General features: G+C 47.5%; 1 protein-coding gene and 1 long non-coding RNA gene across 26 annotated transcripts in view; one reads left to right on the top strand and one right to left on the bottom strand.

Annotated features, from left to right (window-relative positions):
* The window catches only part of ATXN7L1 (ataxin 7 like 1), a 462,010-nt gene that overhangs the window by 305,936 nt on the left and 129,478 nt on the right, over positions 1-26,596 (top strand). Inside the window, exon 1 of one of the 25 annotated variants that reach the window (XM_084977366.1) lies at positions 14,340-14,573. The exons of the other annotated variants lie outside the window; for them this stretch is intronic. Coding sequence (XP_084833492.1) covers positions 14,460-14,573 — 114 coding nt within the window. The 5' untranslated portion in view covers positions 14,340-14,459. Of the gene's footprint in view, positions 1-14,339; positions 14,574-26,596 lie in introns of those variants that run through there. 25 annotated transcript variants of the gene reach the window in all.
* On the bottom strand, positions 11,390-15,669 carry LOC146400079 (uncharacterized). The gene is made up of 2 exons (XR_014816103.1): positions 12,721-15,669; positions 11,390-12,290 (listed from the first exon to the last, which is right to left on the bottom strand). It is a non-coding gene; the product is annotated as an uncharacterized LOC146400079 (long non-coding RNA).

The following is a 26,596-nucleotide window of genomic DNA, read 5'->3' as shown; positions in this document are numbered from 1 at the left end:
TTGTTGTTGTTGTTTGCTTTTCAGGGCCAAACCCGTGGCATATGGAAGTTCCCAGGCTAGGGGTCAAATTGGAGCAACAGCTGCTAGCCTACACCACAGCCGCAACGACACAGGATCTGAGCCGCATCTGCGACCTACACCATAGGTCATGGCAGTGCCGGATCCTGGACCCACTAAGAGAGGCCAGGGATGGAACCCGCATCCTCATGGATGCTAGCCAGACGTGTTTCCACCGTGCCACAATGGGAACTGCTTAATCACTAGTTTGAATGAGCAGCAGAATGACCCAGTGGGGCTTAGGCTGCAGGGCAGGATAATTCCCATGGAGCTAAAAGATGGGTCTGGTTCCTCTTCCTGCCTCTTCCAGCTGCTGTTCTTCATCTGCAGACTGTGTTTGCTGCCTCTGCTTTATGAGGTCAGGGAGGATCAAATGAGCTAAGGAGTGTAGAGCTGTCCCAAGGCCAGTCATAGGAAGCATGACACATCTTAGCTCCTATGCCTTACTTAGACTTACAGAAAAAGAGGGAAGTATGACTTTGTAGAAGATGATGAAGCAGCAGAAGAAGAGCTTGTTGGTTAAAAGATAGGCAACAAAGTAAATCTTGAAGGTGATTCTGCATTTCATTCATGGTCAAATCACATCATTTTTTTTTTTTAAGCTGAAAAGGCTGAGCCAGCTGTACATGATGTATTAAACCCGCACATATGCGTGCTTTAGAAAAGTTACTATTTTGAGAGTATGATCATTCCTGGAAGGGGAAAAAAAAAAAAAAAAAAAAAAAAAAAAAAAACAATTTTGGTGTGCCTCCTGTCCGTTGAAAGAGCTCTTTTCATGTAAAGAGTGGTTTCCATTCCTTGGATCGGTGACTTCAAATTCTGCTCTCTTCTCAAGCTTTGTCAGAAAGCAAGGGAAAGGAGGAACTGTGAAATCCTTGAGGAAGGAGTTCCTTGAATACCTTTTTGTCAACCCGGAGTGTCTGGCAAATAGTAGGCACTCAATCAATGTCAAATGAATGAATAAATGAATGATTTAGAGGTTTAATCCTTTACGTCAGTGATATTCAGCCTTTAGCCACACATCAGAGTTGTTCATTGGGGGTGCTTGTTAAAACACAGGTGGCTGGGCCTCATCTCTGGGGTTTCTGATTCAGTGGGTCTGGGGCGGGGGCCTGAGAATGCATTTCTACCAAGGCCGCAAGTAATGCCGATGCTATGGCGCAGGGGCTATATTTTGAGGACCCCTCCACTTTTCCACGCCTTCCAAAAAATTGGCCTCTATAACTGTCTGACCCTGCCCCATAGAACTGAGATGGGAAATTACTAGGATTTGATCAGATGGAAGAGCTGCCTGGTTTTTTGTTTGTTTGTTTGTTTGTTTTTAAATCAAAAACTGCATTTTTGCCCCTTGTACAATTATGAGAGAAATGAGAATTGGATCACGTCCTCCTTCACAACTGTGGCAGGACACAGCCAGCAGGAGTGGAGGAGAGGGGTGCACCTTGCAACGTTTAAGCCAGAATGCATCTCCATCCAGTTCTGGAGTCCGCACTTAGTGTCAGATGCACTTAACTGCCAAGTGGAAAGGAGACGTGACCTTTTTCAGAAGCTGCAGATGAGCAGAAAGGGCACGGGAGAGGAGCATGGGAACCATCGGGGAACATGTTATTTTGCAGAGTCTTTTCCTGATGCCTATTGGCCTGAGTGAAGTCATTAAGCCCCACCGGGTTCAGAAACAGGAGGGAGTTTCAGGGCCTGAGGAGGGGTGCTCTCTGCAAAAAGTCATTCTCCTAATTCCACATGTCACTTTGGATGGCAGGCAAGGAGCTGGAATTCCAAACCCAGGCCACAGGAAGCCCCATCCATCCCCCTCTTCTCAGGAAGGAGCCCTTGAAACTTTGAAGACACGCAGTCAAGGCCAGGGACAGACCAGTGGAGGGTACCAGCATGACACCAGCCTCCCAGAACGGGGAGGAGAGCAAAATGAAACCTAAGGCAACTGAAGGGAGGGAGGGGACCAAGGCCTTCCTCTGAGGTAGTGAGAGTGTGTCGGTAACCTATTGCTGCAAGACAAATAGCCCCAACATTTAGCCACTTAAAACAATACCTATTTATTGTCAAGACATGGCAGCGGCTTAGCTGGATGGTTCTGCCTCAGGATCTCTCTTGAGGTTGCAGTCAAGCTGTCATCCAGAGCTGCTGTCCTCTGAAGGCTTGGCAGGTGCTGGGAGGCCCGTCTCCAGGCTGGCCCCTCAGCTGGCTGTTGGCAGGAGGCCTCAGTTCCTCGCTCTCAGTACCTGAGGCCTCCTGCAGGGGCTGCTCACAACATGGGGAAGGAAGAGCCAACAACCTGGGGAAGGAAGAGGGGGCCTCACAATGCCTTTTGTGACCTCCTCTCAGAAGTGACACACGATCAGTCACGTCTTGATTCCGACTTCGTTAGAAACTAGGCATTCAGTCCAGTCCACACTCAAGGGGAAGGGAAGGAGGCTCCACCTCGTGAAGGAGGGCCACCCCGAAGAGGGAGCCTCTGTCACTGTCCTCTTGCTGTGCAGAAAAGCACCCGGATAATACTAGAGGGCCTTGGGTGGAAAGATGGTGAGAATGTTTAAAAAGGTCCCAGAGGGGGCTGTGCGAGTTTTGCCTGATGGGGCTGAGAGAGGTGGTGGGGTGGGGCAGAGGCATAGGGAACCCTCTGTGGACTTGAGTCCCCTGTCTAGTAGGGGTCATGCAGGCCCCTTCTCTCTTGCTGACAAAGGACTGAAGCCACTTATGAATCCCATGGCTCCAGAGAAGAGGAAGGAGGGGCTGGCTGCTTAGAGCTAAGTCTGCACTGGTGAGAGAGCCATAAACAGCACGGTGCATGCTTCTCCCTCTAGACGATCTGGCCTGAAAGAACAAGGGAAAGAACAGGGATTTCAGGCTGCCGTGCTGCCCTGGAATAAAGAGGACTGTCAGAGCTGTGCCTCTCAGGGGACAGGGGATGTCCCCTGGGCGACAGGGGATGTTAGGAAGCAGGAGGGGAGAAGCCTCGCTCCTTTTTATGAAAGTGATCCCAGGGAGTTCAGTGGTGGTTCAGCGGGTTCAGGATCCAGCGTTGTCACTGCTGTGTCTCGGGTGGCTGCTGTGGTGTGGGTTCGATCCCCGGCCCGGAAATGTCCACATTTCAAGGGGGTCACCAAAAATAAATAAAGTGATCCCATTCCAGACGATGGTTCGGTACCACCAGGCACGGCCGCCATCGGCCCTTTGCAGCTGTGGCTCCTGGCTCCCACACGGACACCCTCTCGTGGGGGCAGTTGTCTGTGTGGCCCCCCTCAGCTCCATCAATGGATTCCATTCAGCTGCCTGCACTTGAGGATGCAGGCCCACTGGTGGTCGTATTGCACTGTGTCTGTTCTTATCTCCCCTATCATCCCCCGGGAATAAGCTAATCAAACTTGCTGATGATTTTACACTGGGAAGGAGATAGCTAATAACTTGGATGACAAGTATTCGAATACAATGTGATGTGGATAAATTGGGTCCATGTATTAAGGGCTATAAAATGAGATTCCATCAAGGCATGAATAATGGTGCCTGTGGAAAGGATTAATCAAATACCCCATTAAAAGGTATAGGAATTCTGGTCAGATTGCCCGTTTAATTACAACCCCGCGGCCCCTCCCCCCACCCCCAACTCCATTCCCCCTGACACTGCTCTCTTCTAGGAGATATATGGGAAAGAGTTTAGAGGAAATAATAGAAAAATTGGGACATACGTTTTGATAGAACAAGATCATGAAGACAGATTTAAACAACCAGTGTTTAATTTAGGGGAAAAAATTAAAAAGGCACTTGGCATGAGTAATCATTTACAAATGTAATTTCCAAAGGAGCCCTGTTGATACCATTCAGCAAATGCCAACAAAGCATTTACTTTCCAAAGGGAGAAAGCAAGACAAGAGAAATGAAGGCATCTTCAGGAATGGACCGGAGAACAGCCAAGCCATAGAGAAGAAGCAGGTGTAAAAGGGACAATGCAGAAGACAGACTCAGCTTCTGAAAGAGCTCGGAGGACTGCCACAGTCTGGAGAAGGCTTCCCGGAAGAGGAGACTGCGCAGAGCCCGGAAGTGTGGACAAGCTTCCATGTACCGCAAATTCGTGAGCACCCTCTGGTGACAGGGTTTAGGGAGAAAACGGGCTGGAGCAGAGCAGAGGGCACCCAGGGGATTCTTCTCTCCATTTCCACCACCACCACCACCCTGGTCCAAGCTGTCATCACCTCTCGCCTGGACAACCACAAAAGCCCTCCAGCTGTTTTCCCTGCTTCCACTCTTGCTCCCGTACAGTTCATTCTGCACACAGAAGGTAGAATCAAAACAATTAATTGTATCATCTTCTTAACTTGTGGCTGCCCATTGCTCTTAAGCTAAAAGTAAAAATCCCTGCCATGGCCACAAAGTCTTGCGTGATCTGAAGCACATCCTATGCCGGGCTCCCTTTCACTCTGTACATGCCAGTCAAGCTAGTCTTTAAAATTTCAGCACATTGGGTCTTCCTGCCCCAGGGCCCTTGCACATGTTTTTCCTTCTCTGTATATGATTTTCTTTCATCCCCTCTTCCCAAAGCTCTGACTCATCCTCCCAAGTGCATCTTAAATGATTACTTCTTCCTGAAAGACCTCCTGACTTTCATAACTAGGTCCACTCTCCCTCATACCTTAAAAACAAATGTTTGTGGTGTGAACATATAATTAATGTCTGTTTCCCCTCCTAGGCCACAGGCTCTGTGAAGGCAGGGCCCCAGACTTTGCATCCCCAGAGCCTAGCCCAGTTTCAACGAATAGGTATTGACTGAATCATGACATTTAATTAGGAATTATGAAACCAGTCGAGCAATTCTACTTGACCAGTATGTAAGAGAGTGCCAGTGTGAATTCTTTACTAGCATGAAAACCTGAATTCCTGTCCAGACTCTGCCACCTGCTGGCTATGCTGTTATGAATAAATTCCAGATCCTCTCAGAGCCTGTTTCCTCCTCTGTACAATGAAGGTACCAACAGCACTTCACATGGTTGTAGCAAGAAACTAATGAAATAACATAAAAGCATTTTCAACTGTGAAACGAGGCATACATATACTCTGTCATTTTTTCTAGTGCCTGGCACATTGGGTCATTAAACATCTATAAAATGGATGAATGGATGAATGTATGGATGGATGGAGAGATGGATGAACAGATTATCGGTTATAGAACTAGTACAAGAGCCAGGAAGGGAACCTGGCATAAGGACAGCATGATGGAAGCCAAAAGAGGAGAGAATTTCAAGAAGTAGGAGGTATCTTGTTGCTCGCCCAGAATATCACATACAGTAGAGCAGGCAAGGAGAACGGTGGCGGGGTGGGGAGTGGGGGGGAATCATTGCATTTGAGTAGAAGGAAGTCAGGGGTGACCTCAGGACCTGTCCTCCTCAGCCTTTTCTTGTTGTCTGTGCTTTCAATGACATACCTTAATTGTAACTTAATCAGTTTACTGATTTTTATCTTGGGGGGGATCAAATTGATTTTGCACATACAGCAAAATTGGCCCGGTGACTCCAGCTGCTGCCAGCAGGTGCTGACAAGTGAAGAAGTGCACGTCAGAGGATAAGAAAATACACTAAACATTCATTTTAACAAGGCCTAGAAAACCCTAGTTATTTAATAAATTGCCAGGGATAATTAGGCTTCTGTTTCAAGGGTTGTTTTGTTTTTAACTCCGTGCACCCCAGTAGGAATAGAGCCGTGTGTGTAGGCAGGGACCTGGGTTATAAGATTTATCTGAGGGCAACTGCTGATTCCTATAAGCATTTTTCTGTCTCTTTGATCACACCCCACTTCCTGCCACAATCATCCAAGGTAAGTCACCCACCGACACAGACACACACATACACACACACACACACACACACACACGTTGAGCCCCCAGTCCTTTTGATGGGTTACTCCTACATTGTGACAGTTCAGGCTCACTTCCCTGCCAGGCCCTGATCCAGCCAGTCTGTTTGTCCAGAAGCACAGAGCAAAACCTCCTGCTTCAGACAGAAGAGCGTGATGATTCGCAGCTCAGGTTTGCCCTGTCTAGTGCCCGCCCCCTCCTAGCTTAAATCTCACGTGTAGGAAATGGGTGTATAATCATGCCCCCTCAGAGAGACAGTGTGAAGATTAAATACCATAATGCATGTAATGTGCTTCGACTGAGCCCGACCCAGCCTGAGAAGTGAGTTCCTAGAATCCCGGAAGGCATGATAGATTGAATCCCCTTTCCAAGTTCTCGTCTGTCTGTGAGCATCCCCGTGGGGTCCCAGCCCAGCCTGTCCTTCAGGAATTTCACATGGTGGGGGTGTCTCATACAATGCGTGGCTTGTAGAGGCTGGAGTTGGAAATCTTGAGAAATCCGTGAAGGGGGTTGGGGTGGGGGCTGGGGTGGTGCGGAGCAGGGACAAGAAAAAAGGTTCAGGGAAGAACCCTGCAGTATTTCCAGTGATCCAGAGATGAGGCCTGGAAGAGCAGCAGGAACCAGCCAGGAAGGTTAGACTTGAAACATCAGAGTAACCATGTCCCTGAGTCCAGGCAGGAAGGAATTCTAAGAAAGAGCATCAGGCATTTCAGAAAGATAGACTAGACAATAACTAAGAAAAAGCTTCTGAATCATATTTGCCTTTTCAGTGAATTACAATTAATTTGGTTTTGAGAATTTTAAACACACACATTGTCATCATTGGAAATACCCTAGAGCATTGTGAAAACCAGGGTTGGAAATCACTTTACCATCTACACTCTAAAAGCAGGAACCCGGAGTTCCCGTTGTGGCGCCGCAGAAATGAATCTGACTAGGGACCATGAGGTTGCGGGTTCGATCCCTGGCCTTGCTCGTGGATTAAGGATCTGGCGTTGCCATGAGCTGTGGAGTAGGTCGCCGACGTGGCTCGGATCTCGTGTGGCTGTGGCGTAGGCCGGTGGCTACAGCGTCAATTAAACCCCTAGCCTGGGAACTTCCGTATGCCACGAGAGCGGCCCTAAAAAAAGGACAAAAGACAAATAAATAAATAAAAGCAGGAACCCAATATTTCAAGTAGATTTTCCCTGAGCCCAGGGGAGAAAGCGGTGTGGCTGTCAAATCTGCCTGAAGTCCTTCTCCTGATCATCTTTCCCCCCTTCCCGTCCCCATGTCCTCTCCACCGTGAACAGGAAGGAGGCTGCAGAACCGCGATTGCTTTCCCAAATACAATCCCTGAAAGAACCGAGGGGAGAAATAAGAATAGAGAACCAGAATGTCATCTGTTAAGGCCTCTGCCTAATTTCTCTTAGTCCCCACCCCTGCCCGCCATGTCTTTCAGGCCTCTTTTGCGGCTGTACAACTACCGCTGCTGTAAAGTTTTTTTGTTTGTTTGTTTTGTTTTTGCCATAAAGTTTTGAAGGTGGGGTCAGTGGCCCAGTGGGTTTGAAGAGGGCCTTGACTTTTGAATTTTTTATTGTATCCGTCAGTTGGGGAATTTTTTTCCCTGTACACATCGAAACAGACCCCATACATATTTAATTTTAAGCCTTAAAAAAACCTTCTGTCTCTGAGTACGACCCCATTCATTGCTTTTTCCACCACGTGGGTGCCATAACCCTGGAGCATATGATTTAGGGTCCTGGACTTATTGGGGGTGTCTGGAGGTCACCGTTAAGTGGATGCACTTCTTTATTAAGTCAATACTTGATGAAGCCTTTTGAAAATCCTACTAAGTATGTTCGTGAGACTGCCTGCTAAGATTACCGAAAAGAAAAAATTTAAAGCTTACTTTTATTGCTCCAAACCATAAGTAAATGGCCAGATCTATCTTCCTTTCATCTATCATTTATATTTATTACGTTTGGTGAGTCTGGCTAGTGGTTTAGATTCCTTAGGTTTTTACTACGTCTGGGCTCCTATTATGCAGTCATCTCTGATAAAACCGAATGGTATACAGCCTGGGCCCTGGAGCCTAGCGTGATGCCAAACCCCACTGCAAATGTGTTTCCTACTAAAGCAAACTATAGTGGAAGATAGGAAAGAGAGGCATTCTCCGGTCACTTTCAATTACCAAAAAAATCATAAATCACTCGTTCCCCAGAGGGCTCCCCCAGATCACATTTTTCTCCCTGCCTCATTACCTCTATTGTAAGCACTCCCTTTGCCCACATACTCACAAGAAAGTGATTATGGTGGGTTGTGCCCTCCTTAAGAACATGGCTTGCATAAGGTTTCTTTTTTTAAGTGGATAATTATTTGCATTAAGAATGAGTGCATTTGGGGAGTTCCTGTTGTGGCGCAGCAGAAACAAATCCACCTAGCATCCATGAGGATGTGGGTTTGATCCCTGGCCTTGCTCAGGGAGTTAAGGCTCAGGTGTTGCCATGAGCTGTGGTGTTGGTCACAGATGTGGTTCAGATCTGGCATTGCTGTGGCTGTGGCATAGGCCTGCTGTGGCTGTTCCAATTCAACCCCTAGCCTGGGAACCTTCACATGCCTCAGGTGCAGCCTTAAAAAGACCACACACACAAAAAAAAATTAGTGTACCTGGGCATTCACCAAGGGCAAAGTCAAAGTCCAGACAGTAGGAAACTGCAGGTTAAATGCCAGGTTAGAGTCTTCAACAGATGTATTGTAGGAAAAGGAAATAGGAAACGGTCACTTAGAAGCAGCTTCAAAGCCATATAAAAATGGGCAAAACTAAACTACAGTCGTGAGGGTACACACAAGGGTGATTAAACCATAAATAAACACAAGGAAGGAGTTCCCCTTGTGGCTCAGCAATAGCAAACCCGACTAGTATCCATGAGGATGTGGGTTCGATCCCTGGCCTTGCCCCGTGGGTTAAGGATCTGGTGTTGCCGTGAGCTGTGGTGTAGGTTACAACGTGGCTCAGATCTCGGCATTCCTGTGGCTGTGGCATAGGCCTGGGGCTGCAGCTCCAGTTCACCCCTATCCTGGGAACCTTATTATGTCTCAGGTATGGCCCTAAAAAGCAAAATAAATAAATAACCACAAGGAAGTAAAGACTAAGTCAAGAACTTAGTGGCTACTTTGGAAGGAGGGAGGGGCTGTGATTAGGACAGATACACAGAGTGGGCGACAGGGAGGGTCCAGTGAGGTTCTCTGACTCCTCCAGGTATCCACCTTTTTTTTTTTTTTTTCCTTCCTGCTTTGTAGGGCCACACCCAAGGCATATGGAGGTTCCCAGGCTAGGGGTCAAATCAGAGCTGTAGCAGTTCCCATTGTGGCTCAGTGGTTAATGAACCCAACCAGCATCCATGAAGACGTGGGTTCGATCCCTGGCCTTGCTCAGTGGGTTAAGGATCCAGCGTTGCCGTGAGCTGTGGTGAAGGGCACAGACACAGCTTGGATCCCTCGTTGCTGTAAGCTGGCAGCTACAGCTCCAATTAGACTCTTAGCCTGGGAACCTCCATGTGCTGCTGGTGTGGCCCTAAAAAGACAAAAAGGCAAAAAAAAAAAAAAAAAAAAAAATTGGAGTTATAGCTGCTGGCCTACGCCACAGCCATGGCAACTCAGATTCTGAACCATGTCTGTGACCTACACCACAGCTCACAGCAACGCTGGATCCCCGACCCACTAAGCGAGGCCAGGGATCAAACCTGTGTCCTCATGGATACTGGTCGGATTCATTTCCACTGCGCCACAGTGGGAACTCCCCATGTTTGCCTTCTAATCATTCCCAGTGCAGTACATTTGTTTCATGTGGGTTTGAGTGTGTTTTATTTTGCAATATCAAGTTTTCCTTTAATGAGTCCGCTTGGGGTTCACATTACCTACAGTCTTTCAGGAATTTGGCTTTTGCTGGGGTTGGTGGGGGGAATCTTATTATAAAATATATCTTACTTCTCTCAGGAAGAGAAATACTGTAATTCCAGCTGGAAATGTGCCAGTGGGGCTTGGTCAAAATTGAGCAAGAAGAGCTTTGATTGAGGGAGATTTTCTGGCTTCTGGCTGCTGAAGACTCCCCTGGTCTTTCTTTGTTCTCGCCTTTCATTTATGTGGTTAATTACCTAGTTCCTTGCTTTTCCTAATGTTTTAAGCACCTACAAACCCTCCTCACCTAAACAACAAAAGCTGGAACCCTGACAACAGCCCATTGCTCCTGCCCTCACTTTTCTGTGATCTGGGGGCTTCTTTAAAGAGCACAGGGTTTGCTGAGGGGAACCTATCCCTGCTGGTAGCCCCCCACTTTCGCCACCTCTGTTGTTCCTGCAAATGCCAGCCTGAGTGGCTTCCCTAGTGTGATTTTAGGGTGACCACGGGCATACCTGTCCCTCCAGCCAGGACATCGTTCCTTGACCTCGAGGCTTTCATCAGAGCATTCACCACCTTAGTGTGAATAATGACTATTAGCTGAGAGTCTGTTTCAGTAAAGGGTTGACTCATAAAGAGCAGGACTCTGGAAACCTGAGCTCAGGGCTCAATAAGGAAAAACTGAATGGGGGCTGGTGGGGATTCACCGTTCCTTCTTTTTCTTAATAGACATGGCCTCAAGGTTTTGATATTTTTTCGCTTCAAGCTAGCACCTCACTAAAACACACATTTACATCTGTCCCTGGGGCTTTACATGAAGCCAGTTGTCCACCTCTGTCTGTGCATCAGCTTGAGTCCAAACCTGTCTGGGAGTAAACCGGGTAGATCAACTCCATGAGGGCAAAAAACTCCTCTGGTTTTTTGGCTCACTGTTCAATTCTCTCTCTCTTTTTTTTTTTTTTTTGCTTTTCAGGGCCACACCCAAGGCATATGCAGGTTTCCAGGCTAGAGGCCTAATTGGAGCTACAGCTGCCAGCCCATGCTATAGCCACAGCAACACCAGATCTGAGCCATGTCTGTGACCTACACCACAGTTCATGGCAACACCGGATCCTTAACCCACTGAGCAAGGCCAGGGATCGAACCTGCAACCTCATGGTTCCTAGCCAGATTCGTTTCCACTGCGCCACAACGGGAACTCCTCACTGTTCAATTCTCAACCCCTGGCATGGGGCCTGGCACGGAGTAGATACTCAATAAACCACTTGATGAACAGTTGAATGAATAAACAAGGGACCAGGCCAGCATACAGCTTGGAGCCGCAGAAGGAGCACAGATAGGTAGTGAGAAAGCCACTGCTGTCACTCTGCAGGCTCCTAGGGACTTCACCTGCCATGTCGCCTCCATGCATCTGCACCAGGGTCGACCACCTCCGCTCTGTTCCTCCCTGTCCTCAAGGAGAAAGTCAGCCGGTACCTCGTTCTTGAGAAGTGACAGCTCTCAGCACATATCTCCCACCGGTGCTACACTTCGGGGTCACAGAAGAATTTTCCCACACATTGTCTCTATTAGCACTACTCAATAATCCCAGAATGTAGATAACTTGCACTTTATTTTTTTAATTTAATTTAATTGGAGTACAGTTGACTTACAATGTCGTATCAGCAAAGTGAATCAGTCATACATATAAAGAGATCCATTCTTTTTTCCCATATCAGTTATTACAAACTATTGAGTAGATTTTCCTGTGCTATGCAGCAGGTTCTCATTAATCATCTGTTTTATACAGGAGTGTGTGTATGTTATTCCCACCTTTCCAATTTTTCCCTCCCCTGAACGGTTTCACCTATGGTAACCATAAGATTGGCCTTAAAATCTATGAGTTTCTGTTTTATAAATAAGTTTTTTGTGTCATTTTTGTTAGATTCCACATATAAGTGATATAATACGATATTTGTCTTTCTCTGACTTCGTTCAGTATGATAATCTCTAGGTTCATCCTTGTTGCTACAAATGGCATTATTTCATTCTTTTTATGGTCAAGTAATATTCCATTGTATGTAGGTACCACATCTTCTTTATCCATTCCTCTGTTGATGGACGTTTAGGTTGCTTCCTGGACTTGCTGTTGTCTCTAGTGCTGCAATGAACTTGGGGTGCATGTATCTTTTTGAATTATGGTTTTCTCCAGATATATGCCCATGACAACTCCCAGGAAACTGAGGCTGAGCTATGGATTAAAGTGATTTTTGAGGACCAGAGCTACACCCAGCATCTGAAACTCTGGACCCCCACCTCCAACATCCTTTTTTTTTTTTTTCGCTTTTTGGGGCTGCACCCTCAGCATATGGAGGTTCGCAGGCTAGGGGTTCTACTGGAGCTACAGCTGCCAGCCTACTCCACAGCCACAGCAACATCAGCTGCAGCAACATCAGATCCAAGCCATGTCTGCCACCTACACCTCGGGTCTCGGCAACGCCAGGTCCTTAACCCACTGAGCGAGACCAGGAATTGAACCGCAGTTGGATTGTTTTCTGCTGCACCACGATGGAAACTCCCTAACGTCCTTTCTGCTGCACTGCCCTAAGCACTGCTGGCGATCCAAATAAAGGAGGATCAAGAGTCAGACCAGCCCTCAGGCTTAAAAGCTGAAAATCTAATGCAGTTGCAAACAACCTTCAACAATAAACATGGGTCAGTAAAAATATTATGGCACTGCCTGATCCTTCCCCAGTTTTTTTGTTTTGTTTTGGTTTGGTTTTTGTCTTTTTAGGGCCACACCCACAGCCTATAGAGGTTCCAAGGCCAGGGGTCTAATCAGAGCTGTTGCTGCCGGCCTACGCCACAGCCACAGCAATGCCAGATCCAAGCAGCTGTCTGCGACCTACACCTCAGCTCACAGCAATGCTGGATCCTTAACCCACTGAGCGAGGCCAGGGATCGAACCCGCAACTTCATGGATCCTAGTCGGATTCTCGTTTCCACTGAGCCACGACTGGAACTCCCTTCCCCAGTTTTATTTTACGGAGATGCTCTGAAAGTTTATTTTGTTGTTATTTCTTAGAAAGATTCTCCCTGTGTAAACTTGTAGAGTATAGATTGGGGAGGCTCCACAGCGTTCAGCTGTCTGCTGTAATACAGACGAGAGGGAGAACATACGAAAGAGAAACCCCAGGGAAATCCCAAAGACCTTATTTTTACCAATTGTGTTGTTTTCACACTTCAGCAGATCTCATTAGAAATAACCACATCTTAGATAAAGGGAAGCAAAGGGCCTAAGAAATCCGTAGTGTAGTCTAGATAACCGTTCCCTGAGCAGTGGTGAGGCAGAGTTAACACTGTTGCCTTGCGCACACAAATGTCCATGCTCTGGGACCTTCTTCTCTCCAAGCTCTTTCACAGCTCTTCCTCTTCTAATGCTTCCTGGCCCCATGGTGGGGCAATACTCAGGCCTCAAATGACCTGGCCGAGGCTCCTTGGCTAGTTAGTGGCATCATCACAGGAACTTGAACCCATGCTCTTCCAGCCCCCTACCACTTTTCCCACTTCCTTTCCTGCAGTGGCTCCTTTTGGACTTCATGTTCAGCAATCCTTAAGAAAGACTCGGCAGGAGTTTCCTTGCAGTGCAGCAGATTAAGGATCCAGCGTTGTCGCTGCTATGGCTCAGGTCACTTCTGTAGTGTTGGTTCGATCCTACCCCGAGAACTTCTACATGTCATGGGCGGGGCCAGAAAAAAAGTGGCAGTTCAACCACCCACATGCCCACAGCACTGGCTCTTGCCAATACTTGCGTATGGTTAAGTGTTCACTGACCGCTTTGCTGTGAATCATTTTATTCATCATTTATTAATCATTTTATTAGTCAATGCCTAGGAGGAAGAGATGTTTTATTTAGACACTTAAGAGTCAAAACTTCCAATCTCCAGTTCACTGTGAGCTTGGTGGCTTTGGAATGACCTCTGGGTCTGCGCACCGTTCTCCTGCTGCCCTGAGACCAGGAGGATGACCAAGAAGGGCTTCGTGGTGGCTCGGTTCAAGAAGGGAGGACAGACAGGTGCAGAAAGGCAGGATGAGGAGGAAAACATTTTAGGACCAGATCTTTTCATGCTCCTCTTGGCAAAATGAGAATAGACCTTATCTTCTGGGGCTCCTGGTTGAGGATAGCACTGAGGTTCACATAGGTCTGTCAAACTTAACTGCATATTGGGGTGACCTGGGGAGCCTCCACATATCCTGATGGCAGGCCTGACATCAGTTTTTTGTTTGTTTGTTTTCATTCTTCCCAGGCCAGGGATCAAATCCCAGCCAGAGCTGCAACAAACGCCACAGCTGCGGCAATGCCAGACCCTTAACCCACTGCCCCTCCACCCTCACCCCGGACGGGGGGTTGAACCCATGTCCCTGCTGCTACAGAGACACTGTCAATCCCATTAAGCCACAACGGGAACTTCAGCTTTTTAAAACCTCGAGTGTGGTTCCAGTGTGCAGCCAAGCTTGAAAACCAGTGATAAGAAGGGGGCGGGGGTGGCTTGTCAGGTGTCGACCTGGGTGGACTGAACTACATTTCCCAGAATTCCCTGTCCTGTGGGTTGCTCATTGGATGGGCCACTGAGGGATTCAGGATCTGGAGGATGGAGGGGTAGCTGCAGCCATTTTGTAACACATGCATTGTCCTGCACGGTGTGCTGCTCACCTCCTTGGCACAGGCAGTGGCCAGGCCTGCAATTGCTCCATCTTCTCTTGGATCCTCCTTCAGCCTCTTGGACTCTTAGGCCAGGTATGTGTGTTTAGCTCCTTGATGCAGGGCCCTGGGTTCTGGGGGACTTGAGTGGCCTCAAAGTCAAAGGCAACAAGAACGGACAGGATTTTAGTCAGTCCTCATGAGGTTCCAGTTAAGGCTTGTGGGTTCCAGATTGTTCTTGGTTCTGCCACTTTCTGTCCTTTCCTTCCCACTGCCTGCCCTGTGGACTTAATGCGCCAGCATGGAATGCAAAAACAACAGTCTGCTAGAGGGCGTTTAACCAGTAATTGCTGTTGCAAAAGGTCAAATATGTGGAGTAGATCCATAGATAAATAGGTACATATGTGCATCTATTCATAGCCATCCTAGTCGGGTTCCACGTCTTGGACTGAACACTGACTGATATAGGTGGGTTTCAGAATTGAGGATTAGGAGTTCCCGTCGTGGCGCAGTGGTTAATGAATCCGACTAGGAACCATGAGGTTGCGGGTTCAATCCTTGGCCTTGCTCAGTGGGTTAAAGATCCGGCGTTGCCGTGAGCTGTGGTGTAGATTGCAGACGCGGCTCTGATCCCGCGTTGCTGTGGCTCTGACATAGGCTGGCAGCTACAGCTCGGATTAGACCCCTAGTCTGGGAACCTCCATATGTCTCGGGAGCGGCCCAAGAAATGGCAAAAAGACAAAAAACAAATGGCGAGCACCAGAATTGAGGATTAAGGGATTGTTTTTTACCCCACCGAAGGAGGTCCCAAGTGAGAAGGAGATACACGTGGCTCTGATTGCAAGGAAAGCAGGTCTGACAGCTCCCTGTCTCCGCTCCCAACCCCCAGGTGACACCTGAGGGGCGATTTGAAAACTTTTGGTCAGTTGGTGGTTTCCAAGTCTGGTGGTGTGTGGGAAACTCCAGGGGAGATCTTAAACATGCAAATTTCTGGGCTTTACCTCCCATTTAGGAATCAGAATCTCAAAGGATTGGGATCCAAAGTGAGAATTTTTTTAAAAGCTTCCTTTACTCCAGCTTTTCTGGGGCGCTGATTACTTGAGGGTGTTTTGTACATCTCTTGTCAGGTGGCATGCTGGTGATTGGTGCCCTCTCTTGTATGCATGTTATAACTCAATTAAAAAAAAAAAAAGCCTTACCTTCTACCCTCCCGCTCCTTATAATCCCACATTCCAGTGATTGGCCAAAATTGAGAACCCCTGGACTAGATGATCCCTTGCAACCTTCCTGGCAAAATTTGGAGAAGGGGAACAGAAAAAATTTCAGCAGTTGGGGATAGTTAAGATGCATCCATCATCGCAGTGATACAATTCCCCTGCTGTTATTACAACATTAAAGAGGAATATGTAACAGGGAGGAGACGGCTAGTTTGAAATGATAGAAGTAGGTTGCAGGGGGGGGTGGGAGGGGGCCCTTAGGAAGATCACATTGGAGCCGGACGAGTGGAAAGCTTTGAACGCCAGCTGAGAGAAAGGACAAGCCATTTTCAAAGAGTGAGGGCTTTTTATTTGAAAGAGCAGTGAGAAGGCCTTTTCAGATTTTGAAAATGGTGATTGATTAAAGCGGCATTTTTGAAAGTGCAATTGTAAATATAAAATTATATTATCCGTCATATTTAACTGCTCACAAAATTGTTTGAAATGCACAACAGAGCCGGTCCTGGTGCCCCGAGTTAAGATTTACCTTCTTTTTGGTGTCAAGACAGACTTTTCCATCTCAGCTTCTTTCTGAAATGCCCACAGTCTGTACACTGTTTCGGAGTGCGCTTAGATAGAAAAACAAAAAAGGTGAAGCCCCAGTTCTCCCATTCGAAGGCCTAGGAGGGTCCTCTGGGGCACAGCTGTTATAGGTACAGTAAGCCCTTCGAATCATAGCGCAGGGAGAAATTTCACAGACTGATTTTTAGGCAAGAAGTGTCCAACAGCGGTTCTCAACAAGGCTTTTGGACCTGAGGGAGGGGATTCCGGGTGAATGCAGAGAATTGTATTGAATCACAATCACTCTGGGGCTTTTTGAAATAAAGAAATGCGGCCCCTGAGTTCCCACATGGCTCAGCGAAAACGAATCTAACTAGCATCCTTGAGGAAGCAGGTTCGATAGCTGGCCTCGCTCAGTGGGTTAACGATCCAGCGTTGCCGTGAGCTGTGGTGTCGGTTGCAGATGCGGCTCAGATCCTGTGTGGTTGTGGCATAGGCCAGTGGCCACAGCTCCAGTTTGACCCCTAGCCAGGGAACTTCCATATGCTGCAGTTTCGGCCCTAAAAAGACAAAAAAAAAAAAAAAAATGCAGGCCCTACCCCACCCCCCTCTATGAGTGATTCTGCAGCTCCTTCAGTTGGACCCTACCAGCCTAAATGCTGTCTCTTTAATCTCTAGGGACGGAGTTTTCACAACCTCTCATAGTGGCCATTTTCTGACTGTGACAACTTTGTGTACCTTCACCACCGCCACCACCTCCCCCACAACCCCCCCCAACTCCCTCCCAACCCCTACTCCCACCCCCCACCCCCCAGCCTGCAAAAGACAACTTCACAGTCTATAACTCCTGAGTTTTCAAAGTAAGGGCAGAATTAGACTTCAAAGCAAGTCTTGGTTAAGAAAACCAAACCAGGAGTTCCTGCTATGGCGCATTGGGTTAAGAATCTGACTGCAGCAGTTCAGGTTGCCGCAGAGGCACAGGTGCAGTTCCTGGCAGCATTATTGCACCTGTGGCTCTGCTTCAATCCCTGGCCCAGGAACTTCCATAGCCACGGGTGTGGCCATATTTTAAAAAAGAAAAAGAAATCCAGAGACTTCATCAAACTTTTTTGAAAGACACATTTTCTTTCTCATTTGACTGTGCTGTTTTCATTTTACCATTTCTTCCTCTCCCATCCAGTAACCATACCCTAAACGTGGTTTGGAGGACTATCCAGAGAGATTCCTTGATTCCACAGAGAATTCCCTCTGGAACCCAGCACACTCCCAAACATCTCTCCACCAGTATGCCGGCGTGTCCAGAGGGCATGCACAAACCCACCTTAACATTAGTTTCTGCCTAAAATATTAAGCAAGACAAATCTAAGAGAGAAGAGTAATGTGGGGCATCCCGGAGAGAGAGGCCAGCTCCCAAGGATCCCTGTCATTTCTTTTCTCCCCATCATTTCCTTCCTCCCCCATGCACATGATTTGAGAATCGATGTCCAGTGTCCACGAATTGCCTCCCGGACGCCCACACCCTCCCCCAATTCAGGGCCTTTCCCTAAACATGCTGAGAGCTATTTGCAGTTTTTCTTGCCAGCATTTTTCAAGAAAGGGAAGCTCCCTTTAATTCGTCTGTCCTTCTGGTTCACGGAACCGCCTGTCATTCCCCTTGGTCTCCCGTGGGCCCAGCTCTGGGGACACAGAGGCAGCCCTGTCCACGCCCAGCCCCAGCTGTTTTGCTTGGCTCCTGCCAGGCAGCTTCCAGAGGACTTCACTTGGTTCAGAAAAACTGGCGGAGGCACAGCGGGCAAAAACCCCCAGCCCCAGACTTGAGGAGGAAGCCTCTAGAGGTAGGAGCGGGAGCCTCAGCTATCTGGCTCAGTCCTCCCCAGGCTCGGGGAGCCAAGAGGACACACAGCGGGGTCACTGTCTGGTAGGAGGATCCTTGCCCTAACATTGGGGTTATGTCCACATGTGTCTCAGGCATAGCAGCTCTCTGTTCATCTGTGTGGTCCAACAAGTAGTATCTATTCAGAACAACTATAGGATGCTAAGGCTGGAAACAGACCTCCGAGGTGACACATCTAGCCTGCCCCGTTGTTATACCCTGACTCACTGAGGCCCTCAGGTAGAGAGCTGGGCCACTCTCCCCCATACACCAAGTCCAGCATTCCACCACTGCCTCTTGCCCCTTCTCACAAAGGCGAGCTAAGTCTGCCGTGACCGTGTCTTCTCATAATTATGTTATGATCAGGACTGTGGACGGCCAGGACATCAGCAGGTCCAATAGAGAGTCACAAGACCCTCAGGCCTGGAAAGGTTATGGCCCCACCCAGGCTAGGCTTTAGAGTTCAGAGGAATAGAGATGTTTATATCTATATATAGGGAGAAGGTTTTTTGGTTGGGGCTGGGGGGGGTGGTTGGCCATGCCTGTGGCATGTGGAAATTCCCAGGTCAGGAATCAAACCTGCACCACAGCAAGGGCCCCAGCCACTGCAGTGACAACACTGGATCCTTAACGTGCTGTGCCACAAGGGAACTCCTAATAAGTAATCCCTAAAGCTGATTTGTCTTTATTTCTTCTTTCTTAGTCTTCTTTTCAGTTACTTTTTTTTAATTAAAGTAGATTTACACTGTTGTGCCAATTTTTGCTGTACAGCAAAGTGACCCCAGTCCTACATATATATTCGTTCTTTTCTTAAATACTATTTTCTATCATGGTCTATCTCAACAGATTGGATATAGTTACCTCTGCTATAGAGTAGAACCTCATTGTTGATCCATTCTAAATATAATAGTTTGTTGGAATTCCTATTGTAGCTCAGTGGTTAACGAATCTGATTAGGAACCATGAGGTTGCAGGTTCCATCCCTGGCTTCCCTCAGTGGGTTAGGATCCAGCATTGCCGTGAGCTGTGGTGTAGGCCAGGGGCAACATCTCTGATTAGACCCCTATTCTGGGAACCTCCGTATGCTGCAGGTGCAGCCCTAGAAGAGACAGAGACAATAAGTCAAAAAGACAAAAAAAAAAAAAAAAAAAGACATGAATATAATAATTTATATTTACTAACCCCAAATTTCCCATTTATCCCACTCTCTTCCCTCTCCCCCTTGGCAACAAGTCTGTTCTCTACGTCTGTGAATCTGTTTATGTTTTCTAGTCAGTCCTTTTGTGCCATATTTTAGATTCCACATTTAAGTGATATCATATGGTATTTGTCTTTCTCTTTCTAATTTACCTCAGTGTGATAATCTCTAGTTATATCCATGTTACTGTGAATGGCATTATTTTGTTCTTTTTTATGGCTGAGTAGTATTCCATTGTTTGTATATACCACATATTCTTAATCCAGTCACCTGTTAGTGGACATTTAGGTTGTTTCCATGTCTTGGCTATTGTGAATAGTGCTGCTATTATGTCAGTTACTTTATATTTATGTCTCTAAGGGACTTTTGCATATGTAGGATTTTTCTAAGAACTCTGACTACAGGCACAAGACATATGACTCTTAACCTGGGTTGTGATAAAGTGCACTGAATGGTGTTATAATTTTTTTAAAAAGTGATACCTTGGAGGAGTTCCCGTTGTGGCTCAGCAAAAACAAATCTGACCAGCATCCATGAGGACACGGGTTCGATCCCTGGCCTTCAGTGGGTTAAGGTTCTGGTGTGGCCGTGAGCTGTGGTGTAGGTCACAGACTCCGCTCAGACTCCGCTCATTTTTGTGGCTGTGTTGTAGCCCGGTGGCTACAGCTCCTATTTGACCCCTAGCCTGGGGACCCCTAACCTGGGAACTTCCATATGCTGTGGGTGTGGCCCTAAAAAGACCAAAAAAAAAAAAAAAAGTGATATCTTTTATATGTATTGTACATAAGGAATTTGTGTAATCATGATACTATATTTGTTACACATATGTTTCAAATACTGGTGGAAGTGTCTCTTATAATACTTAGAGGGAGGAAATGTTACAGGGGAGGGTTTTTTTGAGATATAATTGACACGTAACATTGTATTTTGTTTTAGGTATACAATGATTTGCTATATGTATGTATGTATATTTTTTTAATTCATCCAATCAGTAATGTGTGTACCTACTAAAAAATTCAAAAGAGGAGTTCTCTGGTGGCTCAGTTAGAATCCAACGTTGTCACTGCTGTGGGTCCAGTTACTGCTATGGCTCATGTTTGGTCCCTGGCCTGGGAATTTCCATGTGCTGTGGGCGTGGCCAAAACAAATTTCAAAAGGTGTCCACACTGACCAGTCACCCATTCACCCTCCCAGAGACCACAGCTGTTAAATCCTCCCAAAGATAAACAAGCATAGACATGCTTATTTCTTTTCTTTAATAAATGGGTGTGTATCATGTACACCATTCTGCTCCTTGCTTTTTCAACTTAATGGGTTCGTTATTACTTTAACTGACATATATCGAACTCCTGTTATGTGCTTCGAAGTGGCTGGAATACAGGGGGAACCAGGTAGATTCTCGGCCTCTAGGAACTTAGTGGGGAATAAATAAGCAGTAAGCAGATAAGCATCTGATGCCAGGTGAAGAAGAGCCAGTGGGGGAAGGGCCGAGTGTGCTCTTGTCCCTGAGCTCGTCAGGGAAGGCCTATCTGCAGATGCTTGAAGCTGGGCCCTGCATGAAATCAGGGAGAGGGCCTTGTGGATTCTTGGAAAAAGGACTCTGGGTAGAGGGAGCAGCAGGGAAGAGCCTGAAGTTGGGGCACACTGAGCCGGTCATGCTTCTGGACAGCAAAGGGCAGGTGCCAGTGTTTCTGCAGGTGGAACGTGGTGAGAGTGGAGCTGCACCACACGGGGAGGCCCAGAGAGCTGAACCCTTGTCAGGACTTGTGTTTGATTCTAAGTCAGTTGGAAGTTCTTGGGAAGTTTTGAGCTGGGGAGAGACAGGCTCCCTTTGGTTGCCAGGCAGGGAACGCACAGTGGAAGGGCAGGATGGGCTTGGGCACCCTCAGAAGGTGCCTCTGGAGTCCAGGTGAGAAATCACGGAGGCCTGGATCAGGTTGGTGACCATGGCCCTGGGGGAAGTAGGTTCTGGATGTGTTTGAAAGGTGGGCTCTTAGGAGTTGCTGGTGGTTTGGCTATGAGGTACAAGAGAACCACAGGAGACTAGGGCGCCCCTCCAGTTTGGGCCTGGACAATTGGGCAAATGGTGGTGCAGGACTGCAAAGAGGAAAGGCAGGGGAGGGGAGACATCTGGCCTTTGATTTTGGACGTATTGCATTAGAGGTGCCAATTCAATTGGCAGGAGTTGGCAGATGGCTGGATATAGGAGTGTGGACCTCAGAGTTCAGGGTCGGAGACAAGTCTGAGGCTCATTAGCATATAGGTGGTCCTTAGAGCCCTGGAGACAGATCAGATTAGAGCAGCTGCCCAACATTTTTCATACCACGTTTCCTCTGGAGTAAAGGGAGAGAAGGACCTTGTCCCCAGGGCATCCAGCCCCTCTCCCCCCACCCACAGGGCCCCAGGCATTGCCCCAAAGGCCAAGGTGATGACATCCTGTCACAGCTGTCACTCCTTTGCAGCCGCATACATTGTGTGGTCACACAGCGTGAAGTGTGGGCCAGGGGGTTGGGACCTGGAATGCAGGGTCAGCACAGGCACTGTCAGCTGTGTGACGCCCGCCTAGCCCCCCCCCACCCCCCCGCCCCAGGCCTGGGCGCATCACCTGGAGGCTTTGAATTTATCTCAGAGGACGCTTCCAGCTGTAAGTCAAGGGGTATGAAGAGGACACAAAGAATTGCTGTATACCACCCACATCTAAAGAAATACACCTTACAAGGACATGTGCAAAGTAAAAAGGAAACAGTGTAACCAGTTGTGGAGTGCTGTTGTGGGAGGAGGAAGGACATTTCAAACTTAGAGAAAAGTGGCAAAAATAATTGAAACACTGCCCCCCCCCATATACGTGTGTGTGTGTGTGTGTGTGTGTGTGTGTGTGTGTGTGTGTGTGTGTGTGTGTTTGTACACATTTTTTATTTTTTATACATGTTTGAGGGTAAGTTGCAAATATCATGTCCCTTTACCTCTAAATATTTCTCTGTGTGTTTTTCCTAAAAACAAAGATATTCTCAGAGTTCCTGTTGTGGCTCAGTGGAAACAAATCTGACTAGTACTCATGAGGATGCAGATTCGATCCCTGGCCTCGCTCAGTGGGTTAAGAACCCGGCATTGCCATGAGCTGTGGTGGTAGGTCACAGATGTGGCTCGGATCTGGTGTTGCTGTGGCTGTGGCGTAAGCTCCAATTCAACCCCTAGCCTGGGAATCTCTACATACCAAGAGTGCAGCTCTAAAAGACAGAAAAAAAGAAAGAAAAAAAAAAGGTATTCTTTTATGTAACTGTAGTACAAGTACCAAAATGAGGGAATTAATATCACTGATACAGATCTAATTCAAATTTTTCCAATTACCCTGAGTAGCAAAAAAAATAAAAAATAAAAATCCACCATAACGGCAAGTGAAGAATCTGTAAGAGGTATGATTTATTGTAGATGTGAAATAAATAAGAATACAATAAAAATAAACAGTATCATGAAAAAAAAATAATAATAATCCAGGATGACTCGTGTGGTTTTTTGTTTGTTTGTTTTTAGGGCTGCACCTGTAGCATATGGAAGTTCCTGGGTCAAATCAGAGCTGCAGTTGCCGGCCTGCATCACCTATGCCACAGCCACAGCAACACCCAATCTGAGCCACATGTATGACCTACACTGCAGTTTGTGGCAACACTAGATCCTTAACCCACTGAGCGAGGCCAGGGATCGAACCCACATCCTCATGGGTATTAGTTGGGTTATTAACCTGCTGAGCCACAAGAGGAACTCTGACCTGTGTGTTTAGTTGTCATGCCTAGTTAGTCTCCTTTTCTCAGGGACCATCCTTCAGCCTGCCATTCACAACCCTGACACTTGTCAAAACCCCAAACCAGGTGTTTTGTAAAATGTCCCTCAGTTTGGTTTGCCCAGTGTTTCCTTGCAATGAGATTCTGGTTTTGCACTGGGGGCTTCCGGAAGGTTCTTTAAAGGGTAAGATCTGAGTCTGGGGGTTGGGACAGGATTAAACAGAGATCAGGATAGCCCCTTAGGTGGAGACCCAACCGTTCAGAAGCTCAAACGGGAATTAAAAGTGGCGAGTTCCCTCATGGCCTAGCAGTTAAGGATCTGGCCTTGTCACTGCTGTGACAAGGGTTCGATCCCTGGCTTGGGAACTTTTGTAAGCTGCAAGCATGGTTCCCCCCCACCACCACCAAAAAAAAAAAAAAAAGAGAAAAAGAGAGAATAATTACCTGGTGTGGACACAGTGTGTGTGAAATCCATCCTGAGCTACTACCCTTTTGGCAAGAAGGGAGCCCCTTCCAGAGTAGACTTATTCTCCACCATTATCCCGTTATCCTGAGTGTGTCTGCGACATCATGGCTTCTGCATAAAGCCTGCAGGGCAGTGACCTGAGGGCTGACGCTGTTTCTCTTGTTTTACAAATGGGAGAACTGAGGCCCAGAGGGAGCTCTGCATTGAGGGGCAGAGCTGAGGATTCAGGCAGACCGAGGCCCCTGAGCTCACGCCCGTGCTGTTTCAAAACCATGAGAGCGTTTTCTCCAACAACGCTTGCTTGGCTTTGCTCCGAATGAGGCCGGAATAGTGACTCTAACTCTGTTTTCCACTCATGTCACTGGTTGATACTTGATTAATGTTCAGGATTGCTGTCATCCAGGGCGTAATTTGCACAGATGCAAAGACCAATTTTGTTGTTACCCAGGCGGAAAGATCTCTTTTCCTCAGAGGTTATCAACAGAGTTGGCGGGAACCAGTTGCCAGTGGGGCATCTTGCTGGCGAATTCTGAAAAGAAGCCTTTCTGCCTTGGCCTTGTGAGCTTTTACAGAGGTGGGCCAGGAAGCCGAGAGGCAGAAGGCCCAAATGTGCAGGCACCGCCTGGCCACTGCACCAGAGCCGTGTGACATGGCACAGCCATCAGCCCACAAAGTGCAGAAACCTCTCAACAGCTGTCACTGCCTTCTCAGTGTCACCCTGAGGGGCACGTGGAACCTTGGACTTGACAAGTACATGGTGATCCCCACTACCTTATCCAGCCAAGAATTCCCAGAGAGGACTTCTCATTAGAACCGCTGAGCCAGGCTGCTCTACCCACCCTCTGCAGCAGCTGGAGTGCTGAGTTCAAGTCTGGCTCTGCAGCACACTACCCAGCCTCTCCCAGTGTCTGACTGGGCTCAGTGTGCTGAGGTCCTCGCATAGATACCAGTCATCCCTGAGTTTTCCTCTTCTCCATCCTGTATTTTCTGTCCATCTCCTTCTCCACATTGCTCTTCTGCTCCTCCTTTTCCCTCTCTGACTCCCCCAGGCAAAGCAGAAGTGTTATTTTGTACCAAAATATAAATTACGTACAGTGGCTGGGAGACCAAGTCCCATTCATCTCCAACAAGGAAAGTAACAAACCCCAACAAATCCTAGGTTGGAAAGCAGTGAGCTTGGCCTTAGGAGACTGGCTCTCTCCAAAGAAGCATCTGCTTCATAATTTTAGCTGGAGGATCAGGGCTGGATGCTGGAATGGGCTCAGGTGTCTTGAGATGGGGAGGGGTAAGCAGCTGGACACTGGGTGACATCCACTAGGGGTAGCTGTGGGATCACCAGCCAGTGACCTCTTTTTGGAGGGACCAGATTGCATGTGTATGGAGAATGGGGTATCTTTATTTTCATTCAAAATAAAAATTGCTTTCCTGGAAGTATGAATATGGAAAAAAATAAGTAATCTGGGATCTTAGATGAATGATAGTGAATGTGAAATGGGTTAGAAATATAACTGTTTAGAATAGCAGCACCCCACGGTGAGTCCTTAGCAAGTGGTAACCATTTTCGTAGCGTTTAAGGGCATGGATTCTAGAGCCAGCTTGCCTGGATCCATCTCCCAGCTGCAGTATTTCTCATAGTTTATCCCTTACTGTGAAGCTTAAATAAATTTGTTTACATAAGTCACTTGGAAAAGTGCCTGGCATATGTGTATATATATATATATATATGGCGCTATGTAAGCATATTACCTACTGCTCGGTTGAGAAGGTCAATGAGAAAATTGGGTTTTGCTCATGTCCACGCATGTTTGAGAATATCAACGAAAAGTCTGGTCATCTTTAACTTTGAACACAAGCTGTATTTCAAGGCTAGGTCCCTGCACCAAAGCTGGGCGTCTCGACTGTGGGTTAAGCCACCCAAGGGACATGCTTGCTCTTCTCAAGCTCTAGTTCTTCAGTGGAGACATTTGGGTCTCTTGCAGTCTCCATCCATGACAATGTCTTCTTTGAACATGGATCTTGACACTCGCCATATTAGTTTCTTAGAGCAGCTGTAACAAAGTACCACAAAAGAAACCGATTGTCTCCCCCAGTTCTGGAAGCTGGGTGTCTGTGATAAGATGTCAGCAGGCTTGGTTCCTTCCGAGGGCTGTGAGAGAGAACTTGTTCCAGGCCTCTTCTCAGCCTTTGGGGGTTTGCAGACTGTCTTTGACCTTCTTGGTGTGGAGATGCGTTACCCAAGTCTCTGCCTCCATCTTCACCCAGTGTTCTCCCTGTGTGGATCTGTCTCTGTGTCCAAATCCCCCTTCTTCCAGGACACAGATCAGGCTAGAGCTATGCCCTTCTTAGTTTGATCATCGTCAAAGAGCCTGTTTCCAAATTCACAAGTACTGGGTGGTTCGGACTTCAACATCATTTAGGGGGGCACAGTTGAGCCCCTAACATTCACAGTCCCTCAACCCCTCACATCCGCATGGTGGAAACTGCCTTCCAGCTGGTGGATCCATTACCCTCACTCAGCTTCTATTCCTTCCCACCTTGCACACCCAGGAGGAAACATCATCCTCCAACTCCATTTTCACCGCGAGGTAGCCCTTGCATTCCTGATACTGCGATCGGAAAAGAACATCGAGCCCACATGGGTCAAAGTCAAACACCATCAGCACCAGGTTGGAAGCCAAGCCTGTACCGTGTTTCAGGGAGGGGTATGGCCTGGTTCTGGGTAAGGAAAACTAAGGCCTCCTTTTGTGCGAGGGACTCTCCATGGGCCCAGTGCGCTGGCTGAAGTTCATTGTGGGAGGAAGAGAGGCGCCGTCCCAGGTCCCTTGAGTTTTCTCTGGGCTATCTTCCTATGCCCACAAGAGACCCCACAGGCCGTCAAATTAGCATCTGGAGCTGCGAACCATCTTTGCTCTGCCGCTACCCAGCCGAGTGAACTTGGACCTCCCTCCCTGGGGCTTCGTGTTCTCATTAGTACACTAAGGAAATTAGATTCACAGTGACACTCAATTTATCTTGTTTAGTCCTCATAAGTCCATAAAGCGGGTGT

This window comes from Sus scrofa, chromosome 9, assembly GCF_054392235.1.
Source record: "Sus scrofa isolate SSC_HxYL_T2T_F1_AM1 chromosome 9, Sscrofa_HxYL_maternal_Yorkshire_Landrace_v2.0, whole genome shotgun sequence".
In the NCBI taxonomy this organism is placed as follows: Eukaryota; Metazoa; Chordata; class Mammalia; order Artiodactyla; family Suidae; genus Sus; species Sus scrofa.
This window is presented reverse-complemented; position numbering and strand designations above follow the sequence as displayed.